Source organism: Elephas maximus, chromosome 4 (genome assembly GCF_024166365.1).
Source record: "Elephas maximus indicus isolate mEleMax1 chromosome 4, mEleMax1 primary haplotype, whole genome shotgun sequence".
Taxonomy (NCBI): Eukaryota; Metazoa; Chordata; class Mammalia; order Proboscidea; family Elephantidae; genus Elephas; species Elephas maximus.
In genome coordinates this window covers 5,915,791-5,935,586 of record NC_064822.1, presented here as the reverse complement: position 1 = coordinate 5,935,586, position 19,796 = coordinate 5,915,791, and the positions used below count along the sequence as shown (strand labels likewise).

General features: G+C 37.7%; 1 protein-coding gene across 1 annotated transcript in view; it reads right to left on the bottom strand.

Moving 5' to 3' along the window:
• Nucleotides 1-19,796, bottom strand: part of CCDC7 (coiled-coil domain containing 7) — a 422,824-nt gene that overhangs the window by 316,272 nt on the left and 86,756 nt on the right. Inside the window, exons 10-13 of the mRNA XM_049881615.1 lie at nt 7,651-7,681; nt 7,140-7,229; nt 3,857-3,945; nt 2,961-3,012 (exon numbers count right to left, since the gene is read on the bottom strand). Of these exons, the coding sequence (XP_049737572.1) occupies nt 2,961-3,012; nt 3,857-3,945; nt 7,140-7,229; nt 7,651-7,681 (262 nt within the window). The remainder of the gene's footprint in view (nt 1-2,960; nt 3,013-3,856; nt 3,946-7,139; nt 7,230-7,650; nt 7,682-19,796) is intronic.

The following is a 19,796-nucleotide window of genomic DNA, read 5'->3' as shown; positions in this document are numbered from 1 at the left end:
TGCTGGAAGTCCTAGCTAGAGCAATAAGGAGAGAAAAAGAAATAAAGTGCATCCAAATTAGTGAGGAAGAAGTAAAACTATCCCTATTTGCAAATGATATGATACTATACACAGAGAACACAAAGGACTCCACAAGAAAACTACTGAAACTAACAGAAAGCTTCAGCAGAGTTGCAGGATGCAAGATAAACATACAAAAATCTGTTCCATTCCTATACACCAATAAAAAGAACTACAAAAAGGAAATCAGGAAAACAACATCATTTATATAGCTTCTAAATAAATAAAATACATAGAAGTAAATCAAACCAGGGGGACGGAAAGGACTTATACAAACAAAATTACAAAACACTACTGCAAGAAACCAAGAGAGACCCACATAAATGGAAAAACATACCTCACTCATGGATAGTATAGACTTAACATTGCGAAAATGTCAGTTGTACTCAAAAAAAAGTAAGCTACAAATACATTGCAATCCCAATCCGATTTCCAAAATCATTCTTTAACAAGATGGAAAAACTAATCATTAACTTTATATGGAAAGGAAAGAGGCCCACGGTAAGTAAATCAATACTGAAGAAGAAAGTAGGAGGACTCCCACTACCTGACCTCAAACCTACTATACAGCTATGGCAGTCAAAATAACCTGGTACTGGTATAATGACAGACACATTGAACAATGGAAAAGAATCAAGAACCCAGATGTAAATTCATACACCTTCGGTCACCTGATCTTCAACAAAGGCCCAAAGCCTGTTAAATGGGAAAAGACAGTCTTTTAACAAATAGTGCTGGCAAAACTGGATGTCCATCTGTAAAAAATGAAACAGGACCCATACATCACACCATATACAAAAATGAATTAAAAATGGATCAAAGACGTAAATATAAAACCAAAAACTATAAAGATCATAGAAGTAAAAATAGGGTCAATACTACAGGCCCTAATAAATAGCATACAAACCACAACTAAAAATATACAAAAACAAGAAGATAAGCTAGATAGCCGGGATCTTCTAAAAAATTAAACATTTATGCTCATGAAAAGATTTCAGCAAAAGAGTAAAAAGAGAATGTACAGACTGGGGGAAAATTTTTGGCTGTGACAAATCTGACAAAGATCTAATCTCTGAAATCTATAGGAAAATCCAACACCTCTATAACAAAAAGGCAAATCATCCAATTAAAAAATGGGCAAAGGATATGAACAGTCACGTCACCAAAGAAGATACTCAGGCAGCTAACAGACACATGAGGAAATGCTCGCTGCGATCACTAGCCATTAAAAAAAAATGCAAATCAAAGGTACAGTTAGATAGCATCTCACCCCTCTCCCCCGACAATATTGGCACAAATCAAAAACAGAAAATAACAAATGTTGGAGAGGCTGTGGTGAGATTGGAACTCCTATGCACTGCTGTTAGGAATGCAAAATGGTACAACCATTTTCTATGCAAAATGGTACAACCATTTTGAAAATGATATGGTGCTTCCTTAAAAAGCTAGAAATAGAAATACCATACAATCCAGCAATGCCAGCCCTAGGAATATATCCTAGAGAAATAAGAGCCATCACACAAATAGACATATGCACACCCATGTTCACTGCAGTATTATTCATTAGCAAAAAAATAGAAACACAACTTGACCAAGGCAAGGTCATGGAAGCTTCAAAGACACATCAAAACTCCCTGAGAGACCGAATTACTGGGCTGAGGGCTGGGGACCATGGTCTCGGGGGACATTTAGCTCAATTGGCATAACATAGCTTATAAAGAGAATGTTCCGCTTCCTAGTTTGGTGAGTAACAACTGGGGTCTTAAAAGCTTGTGAGTGGCCATCTAAGATACTCCAATGGTCCCGCCCTAGAGCAATGGAGAATGAAGAAAACCAAAGACACAAGGGGAAGATTAGTCCAAAGGACTAATGGACTACAACTACTACAGCTTCCATCAAACTGAGTCCAGCACAACTAGATGGTGTCCGGCTACCATCACCAACTGCTGACAGGGATCACAAGAGAGGGTCCCAGACAGAGCTGAAGAAAACTGTAGAACAAAATTTTCACTCACAAAAAGAGACCATACTTACTGGTTTGAGAGAGACTGGAGAGACCCTGAGATATGGCCCCTGGACACCCTTTTAACTCAATACTGAAGTCACTCCTAAGGTTCACCCTTGAGCCAAAGATTAGACAGGCCCATAAAAAACAAAACAAGACTAAATTAGCACACCAGCTCAGGCGCAGGGATGAGAATGCAGGAGGGGACAGGAAAGCTGGTAACAGGGAACTCAAGGTTGAGAAGGGGTGAGTCCTGACATGTCATGGAGTTGGCAACTAATATCACAAAACAACATGTATTAATTATTTAATGAGATACAAATTTGCTCTGTAAACATTCATCTAAAGTACAAAAAAAAAAAGGTTCTAAGAACAAAATAAAATAACTTGGATTTCTTTCATTGGAACATATTAAAAAGAGTGGGCTATATAATTTTACAATTTATGAAGACTTTTTCTTTTTTGCTTCTTAATCTTCCTATACTTTTTTGAAGTAAAAAAGGCAGCTATTGCAGTACCCATTTCAATGATGGAAAACTGTGAAGTTCAAATAGGTTAAAATTAAAGAGAATTGTCCAAAGCCACATAAGTAGTAAGTTCCTGTTCTGACTCCCAATATGATGTTTTTTCTCCATAATATTGCCTCTAATTGGATAAAACATGGTAATTTTCATAACCCAGACAGTAAACATGTCTGGATTTATCATTTGACTTTCTGAAACTTGCTGGGGAAAGCTGATCAAAAAGAAAGAACTATCTTAGAAGGAATTTTACCACACACACACACACACACACAGAGAGAGAATACATATATTCACATAATACTAATGTTGTCAACACTTAAAATTAGCAGAGCACTTATTAATCAAACGTAGATGTACATAAATAGAGTTACCTGGACTTCAAGCAGATCTTTTGTTTTTGGCTGTTTCGCTATAGACTTCTTCCTACAATCAAAAATGTTTTAAAATGCATCATGATCTTTTAAAATGCATCAATATTTTAAAACACTTTCCTTTCTTGGGGGAGACTTTAAGCCATTTTAAATGAATGAGATTTTTCTAAAGAAATTCATGGAAATATTTTTCAAAAGCCATAAAATCGATACAGGTTAAATGACAACTGAATTTCTCTTTTGGAATGATTAAAAAGATTGAAATAGGGCAAGGACTTTCAAAGGAGTATTGATCATCTTTTCGTCTCTAAGTCAAAGGTTAGAGCAATTTGCTCAATGATTGCAGAACTACATAAAGAGTGCAGTGATAGTGTCTTTTTAAAACTATATTTTTATGTTATGCATTGACTAAGCAAATTCAAAATGCAAAAATTCTTTAATAATATTAAGGAAAGTACTCAATAAAGCTACTTTACAATAATTCATATACATTAAAAATAGGTAACTGTTTATAATAAAATAAGTACGATGAAACCGTATAGTAAAAAAGAAAAGCCTACTTTGGGACATTAAAAACAAATTACAAATCCTTAACTAGGTCATCAAGAAAACAATGTTAAGCCCTTTTTTCTCTATAGTTATTTACAGATTTAATTCTGTTTACCTATTCCTGAACATCTTGTGGTTCATTTCCCCAACTCATTTTTGGTTCTTTCCTTTTCCCTTATCAGATTCTCCCCAAATCATATCATAGTCTCTTTATAAAACTATACATTTGTTAATGTTGTTTTTTAAAGTACCTATTAAAAAGTTATATTTATATGACCGTAAACCACTTGTATAAAATGAAAATTCACAAAACAGAAAAAGATTTAACATATATCTTTATGTCTTACTCTTCTGATTCTTCAGATTTTCCTTTGTCTTTTTTCTTCTCCAGTTTTACAGGTGTTTTCTTTGTTCGATCATACGTAGCCTTTGTTTTCTGTGTAGTTTTACGTAAACCAGAAATACATAGTTAAGGACACAATAAATTATAGAGAAGTATAATATATATTACTAAGATTTCCATTTCTCTCTGAGAGTCACTTTATAAATACTAGGTTCCAAGGAAAAATGTTTAAATAGAAACAAAAGAAATTAATGACCCAGCCAGAATATTTGTAATGATGTTTTACTAAATACAAGTTGTATATAAGCTAATAAATATTAAAACAGTTAAATTCCCCTGAAAATTATAGTCAGTTCTGCCATAAAGTGGCATGTGCATTCTTAACACTCATTGCCATATGCAAAATCACCCAATAAAAACTGCAGGATATGAGAAAAACGGTGTTTGGTGCACACTAGTTAAAAACATTGTCAATGACACATTTAAAAAAATAGAAACCCAATTAAAACAGAGGTACAGTTTCACATTTGTTAAATGATTAAGAAATACATAAATGCTATGACAAATATGGTCTTTTATCTTGAAAAAGGCTTGAAGCTTGCTTGTAGAAGTGAGTGCTGAATAGGTCACAACTTGTAAGTTATTGTGAAGTGGTGGAAGGTGCATTGTCTGAAATCGGAAGGAAAGATGCAATACCAGATGTGGACTGGTGTGGCACATTGTATGTATGGTGAACTGGGGTAGCTGGTAGATGTTGGAGGTATGTGCACGCATTTGTTTATGTATTCCCACATGGCTCAATTCGGTGGGTGCTGTTTTCTAATGTTTCTCACAGATGAAATCATGCAGAAGCAAATGTGAAATTTACATTATGCTCAAATTGTTCTCTGATATATTAATTTTGTTGGAATAAATTCACATTTTGAAACTATTATTACAGCAGAACCGATCATATGTTTTAAAGTATTCTTGAACAACTATGTAGTAATAGATTATTTCATATAAGAAAGCAGAGAAAAAGTTTAACACTTAAACTATTGAATATTTTTGATTAGCTTAATAACAGAGATCTATTAAGGGCACGTCGCTATGAGTTGGAATCGACTCGACGGCAGTGGGTTTGGTTTTTATTAAGGGCACGCAGGAAATAGCTAAGCACTTGACTACTAACCAAACGATTGGCATTTGAACCTACCAAGAGGCACCTCAGAAGAAAAGCATGGCGATCTGCTTCCAAAAGGTCACATCTTTAAAAACCCCATGTAATTCAGTTCTACTCTGCACACGTGGGGCTGCCAAAAGTCAGAACTGACTTGAGGGCAATGTGTTTGGTTTTTTATTAATGGAGAAAATGATTATTTCCCATATACACCACAACTTCCAACAGATATTAAATTCAATATAGAGGCAAAGGCCTCCCAAGTTAAATACAAAGTAATATAAATCCTCATAAAATATGGAAAATAACTATAATAACAATTTTAATAGGAATATTAAAGTCCCCCAATAATTTTCTTGCTTAAATATAAGCATTTAGAGATGTTTACACTTAGAAAAAAATCTAATACATACTGGCAATCACTAATCACTAAAATAATGAGAAAAAATGAACTAATGAACAATGTCTATGCTAAAAAGGGAGAAAGATCTCTAATCAATAATCTAACTTTTTACACCTTTAGGAACTAGAAAGAAAAGATCAAACTAAGCCCAACGTTACCGGAAAGAATAAAACAATAAAGATTAGAGTGAAGATAAATAAAATACAGAACAGAAAAACAATACAGTCAATAAGACTAAAAGTTGGTTTTTGGAAAGATCAATAAAATTGCCAAAAATGAGAGAAGATGCATATAGTTAAAATCACAAATGAAAGTGGGGACATTACTACCAACCTTACAGAAATAAAAAGAAAAAAAGATGGTAAGAGCATACAATAAGCAACCTCACACCAACAAATTATATCATCTAGATTAATTGGAAAATTCCTAAAAAAAAAAAAGTACCTAAACTGATTCAAGGTGAAATAGACAAACTCAACAAATCTAAAACAAGTAATAAGATTGAGTCAATAATAAAAACCTCCCAATAAAGAAAAGTCCAGAGCCAGATGTTTTCTATGGTGAATTCCATCAAATATTTAAAAAAGAATTAACACCACTCCTTCTCAAATTCTTCAGAATAATAGAAGAGGGGGCTATGAGGTCATTCTCCGTTCTATGAGGACAGCATTACCGTGATATAAAATCAGATCAGGGCATCATAAGAAACGAAAACTACGAACCAATATCCCTAGTGAATATAATTGAGAAAAAAATCCTCAAAAACATACTAGTATACCAATTCCAATACCACATTAAAAGGATTATACACTACGAAGAAAATCAATCCATGTATTATATCACATTAATAGAATAAAGGGAGGGGGAACTTTGTCATCTCAATTGATGCAAACAGACATTTGACAATATCTAACAAACTTTCATGATGAAGACACCCAGAAAATTAGGAATAGAAGGGAAATTCCTCAATATGACAAAAGGCATTTATGAAAAACCCACAGCTAACGTCATACTTAATGATGAAAGACTGACACTTTTCCCCTAAGATCAGGAACAAGAGAAGGATGTTCACTTTCACCACTGCTATTAGTCTTGTGCTGGAAGTTCTAGCCGGAGCAATTAGGTGAGAAGAACAAATAGAAGGCACCCAAGTTGGCAAGGAAGAAGTAAAACTATCTTTATTCACAGATGGCATAGCCCTATATATAGAAAATTCCAAAGAAATTCACTAGAGCTAATAAATGAATTCAGCAATGATGCAGCATACAACATCAACATACAAAAGTCAGTTGTTTCCATACACTAAAAATGAACAATAAAAAAAAAAATTAAGGATCTATTCCATTTACAGTATCACCTAAAAGAATAAAAATAGCTGGGAATAAAATAGAGCCCTGGTGGTGTAGTGGTTAAGAGTTCCACTGCTAAACAAAAGTTCGGCAATTCAAATCCACCAGCCACTCCTTGGAAACCCTATGGGGCAGTTCTACTCTGTCCTACAGGGTCACCAGGAGTCGGAACCGACTCAGCGGGCACCCAACAACAACAAAGGAATAAATATAATGAAGGAGGTGAAAGACTTGTACACCGAAAACTATAAGACATTGCTGAATGATATTAAAGAAGATATAAATAAATGAAAAGATACTGCATGTTCATAAATTGGAAAGCTTAATATTGTTATGATGCCAGTACTACTCAAAGCTATCTACAGATTTTACCCACCTCTGTATTCTTCAACTTTTGCAGCTCATTTTCCAGCACTGATTTCTCCTCTGATAACAACTGGAAATCACTTTGCATCTTACTGTATTTCTAAAAACAAATATTATCATTTTAATAATAATAATAAAACTCAATATAGATTATTTGGACACTTAATTATTAAAATAAGAAAATTTTCATTAGCTCATGAAAATAACGAGCAATTGGTATTAATCTGTATTGCGAAGCTGTAATTGGGGCTAAAACAGGTAAAGGAAATGGAAGATTAGAAGACTGGTCAAAGAATGGGATACTGGAGTTTAATATTTCGTAAGTAAAGGGTTTCTGAGTAAAATCAAACAAAAAAGCATGAGCATACAAATCTTTCATGGTCACATATGCGTAGGTATCTCTTGAATAAACTGAGCAAGCATTATATCTTTATTTAGGATTGTGTACCCTAACAATGTCTAGAACCTATTAAGAACATCAAGGGCAAAGTGCAATTTCAAATTGAGAGTGCTATACTTACAGCCTCTAACAAATCTTGATCATTTATAGCTCTGAAAAGGAAACCAAAAATTTCTATAACGTATTGTAATTTTACATTTGCAATATTGTTATTTATGTAGCACATTAATTCATTTTCCTCATAAAAAATTAAGATAATGTAGATAAGGTGAAGTAAACTTTGATTACAACTCTAAAAACCCAGTTCTCTCACCAGAGATATTAAATTGCTACATATTTTTCTAGAACTTGTTCTGTGCATTTAAATAATATTGCATATACCTATGCAATTCTATAATTTTTGTTAGTGGGCTGAAGTTCTGTTTCCTTTTTCACATAAATGACATCACTGTATATAATATTCTCAATTTAGTTTTTCTACTTAACACAATGTCTGAGATCTGTTTTTGTCAAAATACATAGATCTATTTCATCTCTTTTAAATGCTAGTTATTATTCCATACTAGGAGTGGGCAAACTTTTCTGCAAAGGGCCAAATAGTAGATATTTGAGATTTTATAGGCCAGATGGTCTCTACTACTACTACTCAACTCTACAAAATTAGCCATAAATGATAGGTAAATGAAAGGGTGTGTGTGGCTGTGTTCCAATAAAACTTTACTTACAAAAAAAGCTTCTAATCAAATTTTACTCCAGGCTGTGGTTTTCTGAAACCTGTTTCATAGTATGGATATATCATACATTTTTTTTTTTTTTTGATGGATGAGTTGTATGTTTATTACACTAAGATGTTTTCTAAGAGCATCATATTACAATAAAATTAGCATATCACACAATTTACCAATATAAAGTGTACAAATCAATTGGCTTTTGATATATTCAACAAATGGTCAACCACCACCACTACCTAATTTTAGAACATTTGCTTTACCCAAAAAAACCCATATTCATTAGCAGCCTGCTCCTATTCCTCCCCATACCTCCCCAGCCTTGTGAGCCACTAATTTACTTTCTGTCTCTAGAGATTTGCCTGTTTGGGATATTTTACATAAATGGAATCACACAATATGTGATTCTTTGTGACTGGATTCTCATGCTTAGCATAATGTTTTCAAGGTTCACGCATGCTGTAGCATGCGTCAATGCTTTGGTCCTTTTTTTGGTCACATAATTTTCCATTGCATAAATGGATGTACTACATTTTATTATTCATTCATAACTTGATGGACATTTGGGTTCTGTCCACTTTTTGGCTATTATTAATGATGAATGATGTCACTATGAACATTCAGGTCTGTGGATGTATGTTTTCATTTCTCTTGGGTATTGTTATGGATTGAATTGTGTCCCCCAAAAATGTATGTCAACTTGGCTAGGCCATGATTTCCAGTACTGTTTAGTTGTCCTCCATTTTGTGATCTCATGTAATTATCCTATGTGTTGTAAATCCTAACCTCTATGATGTTAATGAGCCAGGCCATAATCTACAGGATTAGGTTGTATCTTGAGTCAATCTCTTTTGAGATATAAAAGAGAGAAGCAGGCAGTGAGGAGAGGGAGCTCATTACCAAAAAGCAAGAAAAGCCAGGAGCAGAGCATGTTCTTTGGACTCTGGGTTCCTAGGCTGAGAAGCTCCTAGACCACAGGAAGTTTGATGACAAGGACCTTCCCCCAGAGTCGACAGAGAGAAAGCCTTCTCCTGGAGCTGGTGCCCTGAATTCAGACTTAGAGCCTCCTAAACTGTGATAGAATAAATTTCTCTTTGTTAAAGCCATCCGATTGTAGTATTTCTGTTATAGCAGCATTAGATAACCAAGGCAGAATTTGGTGCTGGAAGTGGGCTGCTGCTCTAACAGGTACCTAAAATGTGGACATGGTTATGAAATTGTGAATGGGGCAGGGTTTTAAGTTGCCTAGTAGTAAAAGCACCTGTTGGTGGAATTACAGATGTCAAAGGCAATTCTGGTGCAGGTTCAGAAGGAGGTGAAGAGAGTTGTAATACTGGAGATGGTGAAGGCTTCAAGAAGCAGCAGCAAAGAAACGGCAACACCAGAACCAGGAGGCTGGCACGAGACAACACAGTAGCCGACCCATGGAGACAGACAGCTGAGTGCCTTCAGACAGAAGGCTTACTGGTGGAATGGGGTACCTCCAGGCACTTATCAGTAGAGTTAAAGGGCTTTGTAACACTTGCCCAAGCAGGGCAGATGCAAGGGTGGCCCAAGAGCCCCAAAGGGCTGAGAGACTAAGGAACAGTGAAACAAGCTAAGCAGACAAGGAGCACAAGAAGTAGAGCTACCTCAGTCTCACAGGGTAAGGCCACAACCTCTGGGGTCTCAAAGGGTAGACCCACAGCCTCCTAGGTTTCAAAGAGTCAGATCTTCAACAACTCAGTTCTGGAGTGTGGGGCTGCTGTTCATGAGTGCCAGGGCAAAGGGGCTCATCTGTTGCCCAAAGCTGAGGAGGCTGGGCTATCATGCCCAAGTGGCAGAAGAGCGTGATCTGCCAGGGCCACGGAGGTAGAGTCACCACTGGACTATGAGAATGGGGCTACCCAAATCCGAGGGAGTTGAGTTTCCTTTCCAGGGGGCCTGGCATGTGGGGATGAAGCCCAGGGCTGAGGGGCCTCCACCAGTGTGTGGCCAATTGTTCTGTCTTCAATTTCACTGGTTCATTCTTCTGCCAATTCAAATCTGCTGTTAAGATTCTCTAGTGATTTTTTTTCTGTTACTGTATTTTTCAGCTCCAGTATTTCCATTTGACTCTTTTTTAAAAAATGTCTGTCTTTATTGAATTCTTGCTTTGTTCTTCTGTCATTTTCCTGATTTCCTTTAGCTATTTTTCCATGTTTCTTTGATAATATTTAGTTCTGTTGCTTTAAAGTCTTTGTCTAGTAATTCCATTATCTGTGCCTCCTCAGGGACAGTTTCTGTTACTTTATTTTGCTCTTTTGCATGGGACATCTTTTACTATTCATATGCTTTGTGATTTTTTTTTTTTTGTTGAAAACAGGACTTTAACTATTATACTTTGTAAACTCCAGAGATTAGCTTCTTCCCCTGCCCTGGGGTTTATTCTTCTTCCTGATTATTGTTATTATTATTATTATTTTAGATTTTTAAAGGTTGTAGTTCTTTGTAGTAACTACACCTAATGTGCTCACTTCACTACCGTCTCCTTGCTTTGAGTCACCTGCTGTCACTGCTTCACCGTTAGGCTCCTTGAATGGGGATGCTGGCTGTGCCACTTCAGCACCAGACACTTTGCCTTAGAATTCCTGCTGTGGATGCTTCATTAGGCTCCCTTATGGAGGACAATGACTGTGCTCCTCCAGCACCAGGCTCTCCACCTGGCGATGCAAGCTGTAACACCCCAGTATCAGATCCTCTGTATTTTGTTTTGTTTTGTTTTGCGTGGGGGGGGGGTGTTAGCTGAAGGTTTATAGAGCTAATAAGTTTCTCATTAAACAATTAATACACTTTTTTTGTGACATTGGTTGCCAACCCCACAACATGTCAACGCTCTACCCTTCTCGAACTTGAGTTCCCCATTTCCATTCATACAGCTCTCCTGTCCCCTTCTGCCTTCTTATCTTTCCCCCCGGGGTGGTGTGCCCATTTAGTCTCATATACACGGTTGAGCTACATGTATTATGTAAAATGGTACAACCATTTTATGTGTTTGTTTTATGGGCCTATCTAATCTTTGGCAGAAGGGTGAGCCTCAGGATTGACTTTAAAACTGAGTTAAAAAGGTGTCCAGCGGCCATACTCTGGGGATTTAAGTAGTCTCTGAAAAATTTTTTTTTTGTCATACCAGTAAGTCTGGTCTTTTTTTGTGAGTTAGAATTTTGTTCTACATTTTTCTCCAGTTCTTTCCAGGACCCTGTATTGTGATCCCTTTCAGAGCAGTCGTTGGTGGGAGCTGGGCCCCATCTAGTTTTGCTGGATTCAGTCTGGTAGAGGCTTGGTACTTGTGGTCCATTAGTCCTCTGGACTAATATTTCCCAAGTGTGTTTGGTTTTCTTCATTCTCCCTTGTTCTAGACAGGGTGGGATCAGTAGAGTATCTTAGATGGCCACTAACAAGCTTTTAAGACCCCAGATGCTACTCACCAAAGTAGGCTGTAGAATATATTCTTTATAAACTATGTTATGCCAATTGAGCTAGATGTCTCCTGAAACCATGGTCCCCAGCCCTCGGCCCAGTAATTCGGTCCCTCAGGGAATTTCGTTGGGTCTATGAAGCTTCTATGACTTTGCCTTGGTCAAGTTGTGCTGGCTTCCACAGTATATTCTACTGTCCTCCATTCACCAAAGCTACTACTTATCTACTGTCTAGTTAGTGTTTTTCCCTCCCCACCATCGTAGCCATCAAAGATTGTTCCTTTCTACATGTAAACCTTTGCATGAGTTTTCATAACAGTGATCACATACAGTATTTGTGGTTTTCTGATTGACTTATTTCACTCAGCATAATGCCCCCAGATTCATCCTTTTGTGAGATGTTTCACAGATTCATCATTGTTCTTTATCCTTGCATAGTATTCCATTGTGCGAATAGACCATAGTTTGTTTACCCATTCATCTGTTGACAGGCATTAGGCTGTTTCCATCTTTTTGCCATTGTGAATAATGCTGCAATGACCATGTGTGTGCATAAGTCCATTCATGTGATAGCTCTTATTTATCTCAGATATATTCCTAGGAGTGGAATTGCTGGATTGTATGGTATTTTTATTTCTAGCTTTTTCAGGACGCACCATATCATTTTCCAAAATGATTTTACCATTTTACATCCCACCAGCAGTGCGGAAAAGTTTCAATCTCCCTGAAGTCTCTCCAACATTTGTTATTTTCTGTTTCTTTGATTTGTGCCAGTAATGTCAGGGTGAGATGGTGTCTAATTGTGATTTTGATTTGCATTTCTCTACTGGCTAGTGATAGCCAGCATTTACTCATGTGTCTGTTAGCCACCTGAATGTCTTCTTTGGTGAGATGTCTGTTCATATCCTCTGCCTATTTTTTAATTGGGTTATTTGTCTTTTAGCTGCAGAGGGGTTAAATTTTTCTATAAATTTTAGAGATTAGCCTTTGTTGGATATGTCATAGCCAGAATTTTTTTTCCCAGTCTGTAGGTCCTCTTTTTACGCTTTTTGAGAAGTCTTTTGATGAACAGAAGTGTTTAATTTTTAGACAATTTCAGTTACCTAGCTCATCTTCTGGGGTTTGTGTGTTGTTAGTTATGGTTTGTACTGTACTATGCCATGCATTAGAACCTCTAGTATTGGCCCTATTTTTTCTTCCATGATCTTTACAGTTTTTGGTTTTATATTTATGCATTTGACCCATTTTGAATTTATTTTTTTTATATGCTGTGAGATGTGGGTAATATTTAAATTTATTTTAGAGATGGACATCCAATTTTCCAGCCATTTCTTAAAAAGGCTGTCTGTTCTCCCATTTAATGGACTTTAGGCCTTTGTCAAAGATCAGGTAATCGTAGGTAGATTACCTGGGTTCTCAACTCTGATCCATTGATCTATGTGTCTGTCATTGTACCAGTACAAGGCTGTTTTGACTACCATAGCTGTATAGTAGGTTCTGAAGTCAGGAGGTGCGAGATCTTCTACTTTCTTCATCTTCAATAGTGCTTTACACATCTTGGGCCTCTTCATTTTCCATATAAAGTTAATGGTTAGTTTGAGAATGCTCTTGGTCATTGGATCAGGATTGCATTGTATTTGTAAATTGCTTTGGGTACAATTGACATTTTCTCAATGTTGAGTCTACCTATCTATGAGCATTGTATGTTTTTCCATTTACATAGATCTCTTTTGGTTTCTTGCAGTAGTGTTTTACGGTTTTCTTTGTATAGGACTTTTACATCCCTGGTTAGATTTATTCCTAAGTTTTATTTTTTTTAGGGGCTATTATAAATGGTATTGCTTTCCTGATTTCCTTTTCATAATTCTCTTTATCGGTGTATAGGAATCAAAGTGATTTTTGTATGTTTATCTTGTATCCTGCAGCTGTGCTGTATCTCTTAGTTCCACTAGTCTACTTGAGGAATCTTTTGGATTCTCTATGTATAGTATCATATCATCCACAAGTAGGGATAATTTTACTTCTTCCTTAGCAATTTGGATATGCTTTATTTCTGTTTCTTGCCTTATTATTCCAGCACAATGTTAAATAGGAGTGGTGATAAAGGGTATCCTTATCTTGTTTCCATTCCCAGGGGGAATGTTTTCAGCCTCTGTTGAGAATGATGTTGTCTGTTGGTTTTGTATGGATGCCCTTTATTATGTTGAGGAATTTTTCTTCCATTCCTACTTCATTGAGAGTTTTTATTAGGATACGGTGTTGGGTTTTATTGAATGTCTTTTCTGTGTCAATTGAGATGATCATGTGATTCTTTTATATATATACACATATATATATGTGTATATATATCGACTCAACAGCAGTGGGTGGTGGTTTTATGTATGTATATATGGTAGATTACATTGATTATCTAATGTTGAGCCATCTTTGCATAGCTGGTATGAATCCCTTTGTCTTGGTGTTTTTTTGTTTTTCTTTTTGATATGATGCTGAGTCCAATTGGCTAGAATTTTGTTGAGAGTTTTTGTATCTATATTCATGAGAGATATTGGCCTGTAATATTTGTTTTTTGTAGTGTCTTTGCCTGGTTTTGGTATCAGGCTTATGCCAGCTTCATTGAACGAATTCAGAAGTATCCTTTCCTTTTCTATGTTCTGAAATTCTTAGAAGTAGTGCTGGGTGAGCTGTTCTCTGAATATTTGATAGAATTCTCCAGTGAAGCCATCTGGGCCAGAATTATTATTTTTTTTTTTTGTTGGGGGGGAGATATTTTATTCCTTTTCAATTTCTTCTCTTATTATGAGTCAGTTCAAATTTTTGACCTCAGTTTGTGTTAGTGTAGATAGTGTGTTTCTGGAATTTTGTCCATTTCCTCTAGATTTTCAAATTTGTTACAGTTTTTCATAGCCTTCTGTTATGTTCCTTTTTATTTCAGTTGGATCTGTTGTAAGGTCTTTATGGGTGCATTTAAGCCATTTACCTTCAGCGTGATTATCAATAGGTGTGAGTTTATTGCCATCATTTTGCAGTACTTTTTTTGTTGTTGTCGTGCTGACATTTTCTTTGTTCCTCTTACTCTCCTGTCCTGAATTCCTTTTGTTTGTGGATTTTTTGTTTGTTTGTTTCATTGTAGGTTTTGTGTTTACTGAGAATTCATGTTTTTCTTCTTTATAGTGTTAAACAGGTACGGTTTCTAGTTGTTTATTTATTTTTGACATTTTGTTCCCATATTATTTTCCGGAACTCTTCCATTGCTCCGTGTTTTCCAAAGTTTTGTCTATTTTTTTCTTAATTTTTTTCTGATTTTCTCGATCTCTTCCCTAATCTCTTGGAGAGCACTGAATATTAGGGCTCTGAATTCCCTTTCAGGTAGTTAAAACCCTGGTGGTGTAGTGGTTAAATGCTATGGCTGCTAACCAAAAATCAGCAGTTTGAATCCACCAGCCGCTCCTTGGAAACTCTGTGGTGCAATTCTACTTTGTCCTATAGGGTCACTAGGAGTCTGAATCGACTCAGCAGCAATAAGTTTTTTTGTTTGTTTGTTTTTTTATGGTAGTTGCAGTGCATTTTCTTCTACCAGAAGGTCATCTGGTGTTTTATTTAGGTAACTTTCTGGAGCCATCCTGTCCTTTTTTATAAAAATTTTGATAATTTTTGCTGTCTCCAGTACATCCAACAATTATTTTCTTCATTTATTGACTGTACACTTGTTTCATCCTGCTGTTTTATTTGGTTATAGCTAGGCAGGCAGGCTGGGCATGTTTCGTTGCCTGCTCATCTGTGGGCATGATACTTCTCACCACCTTATCCAGGTGGGCAGAGCCAGTCACTCAGCTATAGTTCAGCTGGGCAGGTCCAGTGGGGAGGGGGAGGGACAAGGATGGCTCGTTTGTGGCACAAACTGAGACCAGCAGAGTAGGGCCAGGAGGTAGTGCAGGGAAGTGGCCAGGGGTCCATGCTGGCACCACTCAGGGGCACAGTGCTCATTGCACAGTGCAGATAGGCAGGAGGGAGAGGATGTGATGTGTGGAGCTAAGTGCGTGAGAGAAAGAATAGAGAGAAACAAAAGCAAAAAATGGAGGAAAAACTAAAAATAAATAAAGAAAATGGTGCTGTAGTGGGATTTGGTGTTTGAGTGTGTGGGAGAGCTGGGGAGGCCATGTGCCTGTGGCTGTCTAGCCAAGCAGTGCAGCTTGGCCTGTTGAGGAAGGGTGAGGGTTGGCACATGGGGCTATGTGGGTGGGAAAAAAGGAAAGTAATGAAGAGAGAGAGAGAAGAAACAAACAAACAAAAATCAAAAAAAAAAAAAATATGGTGCTGAGGCAGCCGGCAGTTGGGAGTAGGGTGGAATCAGGGTGGTGGAAAGCTGGTATCTCTCTCACCAAGCAGCATGGCATGAGTCCTCATGAAGAGGTGGAGGCAACACAGGGCCTAGGTGCAACGGGAAAGGAAAAGGAGAAAGGGAAAGATAAAGAAAAATTAAAAATATGGCACTGAGGGAGCCGGCCTTTGGGGACAGCACAGACCCGGGGAGGTCATGTGTGAGTGGCTCTCTAGCCAAGCAGACCAGCACAGCCCACTGAGAAGGGGGGGCGGGGTAGCAGCACACAGGGCTAGGTGGGCAGGAGAAAGGAAAGGAAAGAAGGGAGAAAGAGAGAAGAAACAAGAAAACAAACCAAAAAAATGGTGCGGCTGAGCTGGCCAGTGGCAACAGTGCAGACCTTGAAAAGCCACGTGCCAGTGGCAATTTAGCCAAGCAGTGCAACACGGCCTTTCAAGAAGGGGTCAGTATGGTGCAACAGGATAGGTGGGCAGAATAAAGGAAAGGAAGGAAGGGAGAGAGAGAGAAGAAACAAACAATAGCAACAGCAATAAAAAACAAAACAAAAAAAATACAGCACTCAACTCAGTGGCATGTACCCAGGGAGGCCGTGTGCCTGTGGTTCTCTAGCACAGCTGTGTGATAAGGCCCTTTGAGAAGAGGCAGGGGTGGTGCATAGGGCTAGGTGGGTGAATGAAAGGAAAGGGAGAGAGAGAGAGAAGAAACAGAAAAAAAAATATGGCACTGAAATAGCCGGCCAGTGGGGGTGGCATGGAACCTTGGAGGCCATGCTGGTGACTCTCTAGCTGAGCAGCACGGCACAGCCTGTTCTCTGTCAGTTTCTTCTTCCACTCAGTACTTGAAAGAGCCCTTTATCCCTTCATTTGATGCTTAGGGTTCAAGGACTGACTTTTGCATCTGTTTTACCTAGTTTTTCAGGTCTTTGATGCAAAGGGACAGCATGGTGCTTTTGTCCACAGCACCATGTTGCCAGATTCCCTGTTTTGGATTACCATCTGTCACTGATTGCTCACCACAAAACTACCACCTGGAAGTTCTGGCTGTGCAATTCTGGCACTACACAACCCACATAGAAGCTGCAGCTGTGGCAGATTCACCATGTGACTTACTGCCTGGAAACACTTGCTGTGGAGCTCCAGCCCCAGATTCCCAACTTGGGAGTGGCTGCTGTCACAGACTCACCACAAGACTCTTATCTGGGAGTGCCAGCTGTGCAGTTCCAGCCCCAGATTCTCCACCTGGAAATGGTAGCTGCTGCAGATTCACCACCAGGGTCTTTGGCCAGGGACACCTACTGTAGCTGTTTCACCAGTAGGCACCCTGCCTTTGGGTGCTTGCTGTGCTGCTCCAAAACACAAGACTCCCCTTCCCATGAACACCAGAAGCAGCTATTTCACCAACAGGGTCCCTTCCTGGGGGCACTGACTATGACACTGCAACATGGGACTCCCCATCCAGGGGTATCATCTCACTTTCTGCTGGCTGTGTCATTCCAACTCAAGACTCCCCACCAAGGAATACCAAGCCACACCATGCTAGCCATGATTCCAAGGTGAGACTTCCCACCCAGACTATGCTCACTGTGCTGCTCTTGACACAAGATTCTCCACCCAGGAACACTTTCCCACACATGCCACTCTAACATGGGACTCTACCCAGGAATGTTGGTTCACACTGTGGCTGCTGTACCACTTCAACACAGTACTGTCCAAGTGGATGCTGGCCCACACTGTGCTCACTGTACCGCTATGTCACTAGACTCTCCACCCAAGAATGCTGGTCTAGGCTGCACTCACCATACTGCTCTGACATGGAACTAGGGTGCTGGCTGCAGCCACCCCAAGATGGCTGCACTGAGCTGGGGAAGTTGGTTGGGTGTAGACATGTGGAGAACCACTGCTTTCCCATCATTTATATGGTACCTTTTTCTTGGTTCCATTTTCACTCTGGTCCTCCAATCCTTTAATTGATGTCCAGAGTTCCAAGACTGTTGATTTCACCATCGTTTGCTTGTTTTCTTCAGGATTTGCCATGGGGGGATGGGAGTGTGCAACTGCTTATGCCATCATCTTGCTCAACCACTCCTAAGTGTGATGTTAGCTATGAGTTTTTGTAGATGGCCTTTTTCAGATTGAGGAAGTTAACTTCTCCTATTTTGTTGAGTATTTTTATCATGAAAGGTTGGATTTTACAAATGCTTTTTCTCTGTAAGATGATCAACGGTTTTTGGTCCTTTATTCAATTAACATGGTGTAATACATTGATTGAAGCCCCGGTGACACAGTGCTTAAGAACTATGGCTGCCAACCAAAAGATCGGTAGTTCAAATCCACCAACAGCTCCTTGAAAACCTATGGGGCAGTTCTACTCTGTCCTATAGGGTCACTATGAGTCAGAATCGACTCTATGGCAACAGGGTTTTTTTGTTTTTTAAAACATTGATTGATATTTATATGTTAAACCCATCTTGCATTCCTGGGATAAACCCCACGTGGTCATGATGTAGAATCCTTTTTAAATGTTGCTTATTAAATTTACCAATATTTTGCTGAGAATTTTTACATTTATCTTCATAACAGATATTGCTCTGTAGTTTTCTTATGATACTTTTGTCTGGTTTTGGCTTCAGAAAAATACTCGCCTAATATAATGAATTGAGAAGAATTAACTCCTATTTTCTTGGAAGAGGTTTTGAAGGGCTGGTATTAATTCTTCATTAAATATTTGGTAGAATTCACCAGTGAAGCCATCTGGCCTGGGTATTCCTTGGTGGAAATTCTTTTTATTAAAACTGAATATTTTTACTTGTTATAGGTCTATTCATATTTTCTATTTCTTCTTGAATCACTTAAAGTAGTCTGTATCTAAGAATTTGTCCATTTCATCTCAGTTATCTAATTTCTTGGCATAATATTTCCTAATAATTCTTTTACTACAAATTATTGATCCATGCACCTACTAACAAACATTGAGGTTGTTTCTAGTTTTTTGCTATGTCACAATTATGCAGTACATTTACTTTTATATGTCTCCTTAAACTTAAATGTAAAGGTAAAGGTAAATAAAAAGGGATTTACTGTATAATAAGGTATGCCTTTTTGATGTTAAATAAACTGGGCTAAATTGTCCTGAAAGTAGGCAATTTCTATTGCACTAGCGTTTTAAGAGTTCTCATTCCTTACATCGTTGTCAAGACTTAACATTGGCACACTTTTAATTTTCGTTAAACTGATAGGTAAAAAAAAGTCACTGTTATTTTGCTTTGCATTTCACCAATTGCAAGTAAGACTGACCATCTACTGAAATGTTTATCGACCTTTCTTTTTTTGTCTCTTCCTTGAATTATCTACACAGTTTACCAATTTTTCTTTTTGGTTGTTATTCCATCTTTTATGGAATTATATATTCTGATTACTACTCCTTTAGTCTATCATATTTCCACAAATATTTTCTCCCAGTCCATTGATTGCTTGTCTTTTAACTTTGCTTCATTTTTGAACAGGGCATTTTAATTTTAGAAATACAAATCTGTTTTATTAGTGGCCAAATGGATGTCCTTGCCTTGCCAAAGCCCTAACTGACCACTGAAGTGCATTCAAGACTTTAAATTTGTTCTATTGGATTTATGATAGCTCCACCTTTAACGTAACATAAATACCTGTGATACATGCACTGGGCTAAAGATGATTCAAAAAGCAAGACGGCCTAAAATTCTTACTTCTGACCCCTACATCTCTCTAGATAAACATCATGGAAGATG